The 10,845-nt window shown below is 40.2% G+C and overlaps 1 protein-coding gene across 5 annotated transcripts in view; it reads left to right on the plus strand.

The window, feature by feature from the left end:
- LOC134611507 (CYFIP-related Rac1 interactor A-like) overlaps window positions 1-10,291 on the plus strand; it is a 95,153-nt gene extending 84,862 nt beyond the window's left edge. For all 5 annotated transcript variants that reach the window (XM_063455445.1, XM_063455470.1, XM_063455479.1 and 2 more), the window contains 6 exons: window positions 2,720-2,797; window positions 2,885-3,001; window positions 5,419-5,498; window positions 6,650-6,776; window positions 7,009-7,079; window positions 9,259-10,291. In XM_063455445.1, coding sequence (XP_063311515.1) covers window positions 2,720-2,797; window positions 2,885-3,001; window positions 5,419-5,498; window positions 6,650-6,776; window positions 7,009-7,079; window positions 9,259-9,322 — 537 coding nt within the window. In that variant the 3' untranslated portion in view covers window positions 9,323-10,291. The remainder of the gene's footprint in view (window positions 1-2,719; window positions 2,798-2,884; window positions 3,002-5,418; window positions 5,499-6,649; window positions 6,777-7,008; window positions 7,080-9,258) is intronic.
- Window positions 10,292-10,845: the final 554 nt, after the last annotated feature.

Genomic DNA, 10,845 nt, shown 5'->3' on the forward strand with positions numbered 1-10,845 from the left:
ACAAGTTGAAATTTAACAGATATAACATTTAACATACACACAGAAACATACTCGTACAGAAGTATAGAGGGTCCTGGTCTTTCAAGCTTAGAATCTAGCAGGAAATGGACAAATTGAAATAGAAAATAAGAGACCTAGATTAGTCACCAAGGGTATGCTTTTAATTCTGCATACTTAGTCTCAGCACCCTTTCCAGCGACTTTTCTGACATATTACTCACTGGGCCCGGCAGAGTCGCTGCTAAGCCTGATATATACACGAGTTTCCTTGTGGGTCTCTGAGTATCTATAGCCCAGATGTTGTGCCAATATCGGATCGGTGAACCTTTCATCACTTGTTTCTTTAACTAGTATTAATCATTATCATGATTATCTGGAGGGTTCTCATGGTCCTCAAACGTATACTCGGACCGATAGCTTTAATGTGCATGTTTAACCTGATCCTTTGTTTTCCTTCACTCAACTTAAGTGCTTAAACAGTATACTTAGCGTGAGAAACCATTAAGAAATGTCTCTCTGGATATGCCAGTTTACCATGATGTTATCATTATAGAATAAAATAGTGCCTGTTTATTCTTGCCCACAATGTTCTACCACTCGAGTAACCAACTAATGGTCAATCGCTGTTGTGGCGTGACGTACTTGTATGTTTATATGCGCACTGCAAAAAAGAAAGAATTAAAAAAAAAAAAAAAAAAAAAGGGGTTGCACAGAATAATTTACCAAAGAGATACCTTGGGTTTTTCATGTGTTCATTCAACTTAAAGCGGCACTGTCATGCCGAACTTACCTTTCTCCAATCGATTCCTCTTCTCTCCCTCTGTCAGGATCTGTTCTTCGTTTCTTCCTGTCTGCTCTAGTTTTCTTTAAAACATAAGACAAAGTAGGGACTATTTGTCTTATGGAGGTTTCCTACGCCTGACCATCTCTGACCAGCGGAGGAGCAAAGTGTGCTTCATTTCCGGTGGGCAGAGAAATTTTCCCACAATTCTAAGCTTTCCTCCTTGTTCCCGCGATGCTTACTATCACTTTTCCCGAACGTCCTGTCACTTAGACAGAACGCCGGCGAAACAGACTAATTGCGTCCTAACAGAATGAGAACAGTTTGTTCATTCATGTTAGGATGCCTTTCGGGACTTGGTTCGTATCGGAATTTCATTAGAATGAATGAAATTCCAATCCCATTCGTGCTGCGGCTGCATCTTGCAGCCGCTTGGTAGATAACTCCCTAATTCCCACAGTATTAGGGAGCTATCTACCAAAAGGCTGAAAGACCTAAATTGGTCTTTAAGACAAATTTACTAATACTAAGTAAAGATTACTTAGTATTAGTAAATTCTGCCCCTACGCGCTATGCTGCGAGTAGGGGCATGTCTATTAACTGCTCACTGTTTTTTCAGGGTTTTTTCTTTTTCGTCTGTTTTTTCTTTTTTTTGTGCTCTGTTTTTTTTATTTTATTTTTTACAAGTTCGACGGGTATTATGTTTTTTATTTGGCCTTTTTTGTAACTGAAAAATTAAGACATCAAATGGTAAGTTGTGTTTTATTTTTTATTTTTTTTTATAATTTTTTTACAGGTAGTTCTTTTATTACGCCCTCACTATTTTTAGGGTGAGGGGGGTAGGTAGGGGATTATTCATTTTTTATTTGGGTGTGGGGGGGTGGTGACTAGGGGCATTGGGGACCCCTAGTCACCTTAGGGGGAGGCATTTTCATTTAGGGCCCCCCTTATTGTTATTTAGGGCCCCCACCCGCCGCTCGGGGGGGGGGAGGACAATATGTCCTCCCCCCCATTGTTATTTATGGCCCCCACCCACCGCTCAGGGGTGGGGGCTGGGGGGGATGACAATAGGTCCCACCCCCTCATTATCCTTTAGGGCCCCCACCCACCGCTCAGGGGTGGGGGCCAGGGAGAGGACAATAGGTCCCTCCCACTTATTGTTATTTAGGGCCCCCGCCTGCTCAGGGGGGGGGGGGGTACTAGGGTTTTTTTGTTTTTAACAGTGAGCAGCCACGCTCACTGTTTAGTACACTTGCCCCTACTCGCGGCATAGCAAGTAGGGACATTCAGGAGATTTCAATCTCCCTTATGCTATTATGGTGGTCAAATTGACCCCCATAGAGTGAGGGAGGACATGGGGGGCTTAGGAAGTGGCGGGGAGCACTGCTCCCTGACGCTTCTATTTTTAAATGTTACAAGGAGGGAGCTGCGCGCCGGTATCTCCCTCCTTGTATTAAACTGAACAAACAAACGAACACTGATATTCAGTGTTTGTTTGTTCGTCTGACATTTCTATTAATTCATTTGTCTTTCTGACGAATGAATGAATAGATTAAATTCCCGTATGCATGCCCAAGTGTTTAACTGGGCATGGGCAGGAATTTCACAGCGCTATCTAGTGTGGGCAGATGACGTGTCCCACAGGGACTTCACCTACCCACACAAAGATGGTGGCGCCCAGGACTTTGGTCCAGGCAGAAAATAAAGATAAAGAAATAGGTAATATGGGGGGCTTAGGGGCATTTGAGGGTGACTAGGGGGTCAATTAGATGTAGTGGAGTCGGGAGGGGGTTAAAAAAAATGGGATTCGGCCATGACAGTGCCGCTTTAATGATGGAGGGGGAGGGTATTATAAAGTTCAAGTCACTTTTATCAGACTTGATCTAAAGCACATAAAGTATACTGATTTTCTTATCTGTCACGCTCTGTGTTTCCTCAGATGACAAACCCTGCGATACAAAATGATTTCAGTTATTATAGGCGGACTGTCAGTCGTAACCGACTTAACAACTTTCAGGTAAAAAAAACAAAAAAACAGCAGGACTTTGTGGGCATGTTGTCACTCTGGAACATCAGACTTTAAGATCGTGTCTCTGCCTAACAGGTGGACCCAGAATGTGATGTAAATAATGAGATGGCCAATCGCATGTCTTTGTTCTATGCTGATGCAACTCCCATGCTGAAAACCCTCAGCAGTGCAACAACCAAGTTTGTGTCCGAGGTGAGATGAATAAGACTTTACAATGGATAGAATCCCTAAAAAATATATATTTTTTAAAATTCTAATAAATGTATACACAATGCTAAGTAGGTGACAACAATAAGTGCTTGGAATTGATCTTTTTTGACGAGTTTTCGAAATCTAAATAACCACTTGTAACTTACACAAGAGTAAATGCATCCCTATGTGAAGATTTTTAGACATATTTAATATGTCTACTCAGAATCAGAGTTTAATTTTTGACTTGCGTCAAATACTTTAAAAGATGCACGCTAGGCACCATAACCACTGTAACTCATTGTAGTGATTATGGTGCAAATAACTTATAGGCACCATCCACAGTTTTGTTTTCTTGACAGATACTTGTGCATAACAAAGCCAGGTCTACCTCTGGAACACATACCCACCTTCTTGGCGGCCACATTGATAATGCAGAATTTACACTTCTGTATTACAAGCATGAAATCTATCCAAAGTGGATGTTAGTGACAGAATAAGAGTGCTGGTATAGCCTGCCTCCCAGCACACTCAGGCTTTGATTGTCATTCAAATTGGAGAATTCATACTAATAACCCGGTAGTGTAAATGTTGTTATATATACAGTGCCTTGCAAAAGTATTTTTACAGAATATGCCCACAACTTTGTAGATTTATTTATTTATTTATTTATTGTGAAGCAAACATCAAATAGGACAAAATAACAGAAAACGTCAATGTGCATTCACCCCCCTAAAGTCAATACTTTGTAAACCCACCTTTTGCGGCAATCACAGCTCCAAGTCGCTTTGGATAAGTCTCTATGAGCTTGCCACATCTTACCCCTGGGATTTTTGCCCATTCCTCCTTGCAAAACTGCTCCAGCTCCTTCTAGTTGGATGGTTTGCGCTTGTGAACAGCAATCTTTAAGTCTGACCACAGATTTTCTATTGGATTGAGGTCTGGGCTGTGACTGGGCCATTCCAACACATTTAAATGTTTCCCCTTAAACCACTCAAGTGTTGCTTTAGCAGTGTGTTTGGGGTCATTGTCCTGCTGGAAGGTGAACCTCCGTCCTAGCCTCAAATCACGCACAGAGTGGTACAGGTTTTGCTCAGGAATATCCTTTTATTTAGCACCATCCATCTTTCCCTCAACTCTGACCAGTTTCCCAGTCCCGGCTGCTGAAAAACATCCCCACAGCATGATGCTGCCACCACCATTTTCCACTGTGGGGATGGTGTTCTTTGGGTGATGTTATGTGTTGGGTTTGCACCAGACATAGTGTTTTCTTTGATGGCCGAAAAAGTTAAATTTTAGTCTTATCAGAACAGAGCACCTTCCTCCATACATTTTGGGAGTCTCCCACATGCCTTTTTGCAAACTCAAAACGTGCCATTTTGATTTTTGCTGAAAGTAATGGCTTTCTTCTGGCCACTCTGCCATAAAGCCCTACTCTATGGAGCGTACGGCTTATTGTTGTCCTATGTACAGATACTCCAGTCTCTGCTGTGGAACTCTGCAGCTCCTCCAGGGTTACCTTAGGTCTCTGTACTCCCTCTCTGATTAATACCCTCATTGCCCAGTCTGTGAGTTTTGGTGGGCGGCCGTCTCTTGGCAGGTTTGCGGTTGTGCCATGTTCTTTCCATTTGGTTATGATAGATTTGATGGTGCTCCTGGGGATCATCAAAGATTTGGATATTTTTTTATAACCTAACCCTGACTTGTACTTCTCAACAACATTGTCCCTTACTTGTTTGGAGAGTTCCTTGTTCTTCATGGCAGTGTTTGGTTAGTGGTGCCTCTTGCTTAGGTGTTGCAGCCTCTGGGGCCTTTCAGAAAAGGTGTGTATATGTAATGACAGATCATGTGACACTTAGATTGCACACAGGTGGACATCATTTCACTAATTATGTGACTTCTGAAGGTAATTAGTTGCACCAGAGCTTTTTATGGGCTTCATAACAAAGAGGGTGAATACATACGCACATGCCAATTTTCTGTTTTCTATTTCTAAAAAATAGTCTTATGTATATATTTTTCTCATTTCACTTCACCAACTTAGACTATTGTGTTCTGAACCATCACACAAGATTAATAAAATTTAAGGCTGTAATGTAACAAAATAGGCAAAAGGTCAAGGGGTGAATACTTTTGCAATGCACTGTAAGCCCACCTGTTTGTTTTTCAAACCACTCAAATACTTTTGGGGGGAAAATGCAGTATGACAAGCTTTACACCTTAACTACTACAATCAGCAGTAGTGGTTATATTGCTTAAGAATGTCCCTTTAATAACGTTAACATCCTACCTCATGAATTAATTCCAAGGAAACAACATTATTAAAAAAGATTCACTACCTACGTTTTCAGTTGTTTTCTTTGAATGTAAACATGAATCTGAAATAATTTGGTGGCACGTTCTTTTATGTTTCTTTGTAGAACAAATCTTTGCCTATTGAAGACACCACAGACTGCCTGAGCACCATGGCATGCGTATGTAGAGTCATGTTAGAGACACCGTGAGTATCACAGACATAAATAGGAGTGTTTATTTGTTAATTTCTAAAATGTTAAAAGCATTGAGATTTTTTTTAGATTTTCAAATGTGTTTGGGGGCACGTGGACAGTTTTGTTGGTAAATATCTGCTGGTAGATATTAGCGGCTTCAAACTACCTACCAGTTTCCAACATTACACTCTGTGTTTAACATCTGATCAACAATATTGTGAAAATTGAAAAAAGTGTATGTATCAACCAAATAGAATAACAACTACAAATTATAATTAAGGAAAAAGATATAATTAAGCCTTTCCAACCGCATTAGAGAGTAGTGCAGCACTGAAATGAACATCAAAAACTTAAAATTAAAAAACATTATTCAGTAAAGACTCAACTACCCTATCCTTCATCCCATGAGCAGCAGGGTGAACGGTAATGGTCATTGGGCTAAGTGATATCCAGTCTCCTGAGACGTCATATGGCTCCAATGTTGGGGTCCAGAAGATGTCCACGTTTCTGGACCCATAAATGTGCCATTACTCTCCCCAAACCCATAGCCATCCTCAATATCTCGGAGCATCCATTTTGTTCTCTTCTGCTTATGTCTGCTGCCTGTCCTTCTGTGGAATTAAATTCTCTGATTGTTTATGAGTAAATTTTATTGACAGCTGAAATTAAAACCTGATTTAAGCTCTACCCATTGGCAACTTCTTTCACCTTGGCTGCTATACACAAGGTAAAGCAATCCCTACTTTTCATTATGAATTTTATTAAGCTCTCAGAAAAAAAATAAAAAGCGATTCAGACACAGGGAAGGATATATAGAAGCAGATTTTATTTTTGGTGACAGATCCAATTTGAGGTATGGCAGCTGGTTAAATCTAATCTAAGGTTGGAATCCAGTCGCTAACTAGCTAACGGTATTTGGAGACAGCTACTTTAGCGAGTACTGGCTGGTTGTATAATATTGCCGACAACATTGGAAACAAGCCCTAAATATGAGTAATCAAAAGTTTATCAAATAGAGGTATAAACTCCTGTGCGGTCAATTATCAATCATTACAGCAGGTATGTTTCAATCGTAGGTACCGTAACCACACACGTGCAGGCATTGGGCTAAAATACCCCACAAGAAATTGTCTAAAAGTAATAATTTTTTTTTTATCATCAGTGGATACCGCAGCCGTTTCACCAGCACTGAGACACTGCTGTTCTGCATGCGGGTAATGGTTGGAGTTATTATTCTGTATGATCACGTTCATCCAGTTGGAGCGTTTGCCAAAACCTCTAAAATTGATGTGAGTACTGGAAATGGTATAAAATTCCCCACTGAACCTGTAGCAGAAAAATGACCTAAATATACATGTGATGGTTTTCCTTGGCTTTGCAGATTCATGGAAAGTACAATAATTTATACAGATTGCTAATCATCATGGAAATACAATGTACACTCATTTAAAGTGCCCTTTTTGTCTGTATGTATAAACAGACATTCACTTTGTGTATGACAGTTGAACCTTTTCTTCCCAGATGAAAGGTTGTATAAAAGTGCTGAAGGACCAGCCATCCACTAGCACAGAAGGACTTCTCAATGCTCTAAGGTACATACAATACAGTAATTTATTGCGTGCTAGTTAGTGTGTGAGGATTCATATGAATATATTTCCGCTCTCTCTCACTGTTCTTGCATAATAAATACTTTTTATATAGAAAAAAAGTATTACTATAGTGATAAAAAGTATTTTTCTAAACGTTTTGCTGTATGAAAAAAAAATAATGTTTTTTGAATCAATAAATGAAAAAGTATGGTAAAGGTAGAACATTGTGTAAAAGAAAAATCATCTTGACCCTAACTTAACTGTTGATGAGGGATTACTCCTTTCTTCAAGCTCAAATTCCAGATGGTGCATGGAATAATAAACTGGGTAGGGATCTGTAAAAAGCCCTCTATCCCTGTATGCAGTGTGGTGGACAGACATTATAAACATTGCAGGGGCCATTCTTCTTTCACCCCTAGGCCATTGAGAACATATATAAAGACCCCTGTTCATTATAACTTAATGACTAGGATACAAGATCCCCCAGCCCAATGATATCTAGAATAATGATCCCCCACCCTTAGTGAATATAGGACATGGGAATACCCAGTTACTGCTTACCTGCCAAAGTCTTGATAAACCTTTCTTCTCTTTAGCAACAATTAACTGGTTATAATAAAGAAATGAAAGCAAACATAACAAAAATATGCAACCGTAATACATTTAAATAAATAAATAAATAAAAAAAAGGCAGAGGAATATAAAACATAAGTAGTTAACGCCAAAATAGGAAACAATTACAATATTTCACAGTATGTGGCTTTAATTTACCACTTCAATCATGTGTTCTTCTCTGGCTTCAAGCTAACCCAGACCATACACCAGGTGAAGCAACACTGCAGTTGTTAAAGGACCATTTCACACCCCAAAAGTACTTCAGCTGGCTGAAGTGCTTTATAGGTGAGGGTGTATCCTAGTCTAACTCCAGTTTATAAAAGTGCTGATTTCTATGAGAACTACCCCCTGGCTGTCAGTCAAACAGCCAGGGAGGATTCCTTTCTACTTTTGTTAGCTCCCTTGAGCTAAGAGAAGTGGCAAACATTCTCTACTTAAGTGTGCCTGCCGCCCATTCAGTTGCAGACTTAAGACCAGCTATAGTGGACTTAAAGGACCACTATAGGCACCCAGACCACTTCAGCTCAATGAAGTGGTCTGGGTGCCAGGTCCCTCTAGTTTTAACCCTGCAGCTGTAAACATAGCAGTTACAGAGAAACTGCTATGTTTACACATTGAGGCTTAATCCAGCCTCTAGTGGCTGTCTCCCTGACAGCCACTAGAGACCACTACCACGATTCTCACTGTGAAAATCACAGTGAGAACCCCATTGTAAAAATGTCGATAATCAGCGTGAGGAATGCTATTGGGGCACCACACGCCTGCTGTTATGATTTTTGTTGCACTGAAAAAATAAAGAATTAAACAGTGAGAAGACGCTGATGTCAATAGGAAAACATTGAGTAATGCTTTCCTATGGGCGGTTTGAATGCGCGTGCGGCAGGAGGAGGAGAGTTCCCCGGCGCCGACGGAGCCGGCACTGGAGAAAGGTAGGTGGCTGAAGGGGTTTTAACCCTTTCAGCCCAGTTGGAGGGGGGCCATGAAGGTGGGGGGACCTAAGGACTACATAGTGCCAGAAAAACGAGTTTGTTTTCCTGGCTATATAGTGGTCCTTTAAAGTCTCTTTTGGGAAAAAAGGGAGGGCTTAAAAAGACTGCATTGGGGGTATTTCACCTAAACAGTGGTGTTTGGGGGGTTATTTTGCAAGTGTGGAGTGGTCCTTTAAGTTACATTCCAAAGTCCGGCAATGAGCCATGCAATTAAATAGCACAAAGTTGTGGGGTTTGTTCTGACTTCCATGCATTACTCATTTTATTGTCTACATGATTTTTTACACAGCTCAGAAAATTGACCTGGAGGGTTAATAGATAAATAACAATTGTGATCATTATCATCTGTTTAAATCACTCAAGAGGAGAAACTTTGTTATTATCTGTGCTGTACTAACAATGATTAAAAAAAAAAAAAAGCGTGTTGAAAAAAGAAACATTATTTTTGGGTACCTGAAAATCTGATAGGTGCGTGTGGGGAATTTTTTAGGTTGTAATTCATAGGGAAATAACCTACCAGTCTGCATTGTAGGTATTGTTTTATTCAGTAATACTTTTCATTTTGTTTTATCTATCAGATATACAACTCGTCACCTGCACGATGATACCACATCCAAGCAGATCCGAGCTCTGCTTCAGTGAGGCACAGTATGAGATTTCCCCTGCACTGCCACTGTGTTGAAGAGGGGTCTGTGTCTGTCTGTCTGAGTGGGTACCTCATTCCTGCCTCCCTGCATCTCTAGAATATGCTCTGCTGGAAGAAATTGACCTGCTCTGCAGAGCTCTGTGTATGCCGTTTATGTGCGGGGTCCTGTGCACAATACTGCTGTGCAGGAAAGCATTTCCGTGCAGAGAATTCTGCAGGTGTTCTTTCTGCAGATTCCTGAACATATTGGTACTCTGCATAATGTTGCGCATATAACTGCACAGAATCTGGTGTGTGGTACCATGCAAAGTTCGATTCTCTAATCTCTAAATATATTCTCTCTGCAAAGATTCTTCCTAATTTAGCTAGTCTACTGTTCATATCACCTTTCTGTGGGATCTACTCTAAGTATGGTCCTGCAAAGACCTCTGCACACCACAACTATGCAGAGAATCACAATATACATCATAATCAGATGTATCTTCCAAAAAATAAACTATATGGGAAATCAATACTTAACTGGAATGACAAGATTACATTAACACCAATGATGCTTACACCATGGGAAGATTGTTAATCATTCAGTTATAGTTTTGTAATTGTTTTATTTAAAAGGAAATATCTGGTAACCCTACAGTATGTGCGTAACATTACTCTGCAGAGTCCTACATACATCCCTGCTCTGTATAGTCACATGTATGTTGCTATTCTTCACAGTGTATCAGTTTTGTGCCAAGCCGGACATCACTGCTGTGTAGGCTCTGTTAAGGATCAGAAGAGGACAATTCTCCTACACTCCTGTTCTAATTAATTCCCTGAGTTCAAGTGTGTATTACCAGATTTAAGAGGTTTCTGTATATCACTTCTGTGCAGAGTTCTGATATGTGCATTACTCTTATGACGTCTGTGGAAATCCTGTATAGATCTACGCAGCACAGCTGTAATTATATGTACTGTTGTACCAGTACCATCAATACATTGCAGAGAGATCTGCATATACACAATTCTCTCTTCATTTATCAACACTTCCCCTACTGATATGTCACTCTTTATGTAATATTGTCACACTCTGGGACGCAACATCCACACTGTTTTAACTGAGCTGAAATACAGGGCTAACGCAAATCGCCAATGTGTGAGTGTTGGACACACATTATTTTTTATAGCGCTGTATGAATAGAGTTCTATATATACTTTACAAGCACATTGTGTCCAGGGCTTACTGCATAATAGTGCATACAACAGATTTATGAAAGGGCTTCTCCGAGGACGTTAGCCCAGAGATTTCAATTCAGCTAGATGCATAAGTTTGTATAAGTGTACATCATAAAGCAGTACGTATGCCTTTTTCACAACAGGTGTACCAGAGATGGGCCTGGACATTGTAGTCTATCTGTATCAGAGCTGTTATTTTATTAGAAGTGCAATATATATACTCATCAGGAAGACAGTGTGCTGTATACGGACTCTGGCTCTATGTACTGAACCTAACTCATGAGATGTCATCATTCACTTGTCT

The sequence above is a fragment of the Pelobates fuscus genome, chromosome 1 (assembly GCF_036172605.1).
Source record: "Pelobates fuscus isolate aPelFus1 chromosome 1, aPelFus1.pri, whole genome shotgun sequence".
NCBI classification, from domain to species: Eukaryota; Metazoa; Chordata; class Amphibia; order Anura; family Pelobatidae; genus Pelobates; species Pelobates fuscus.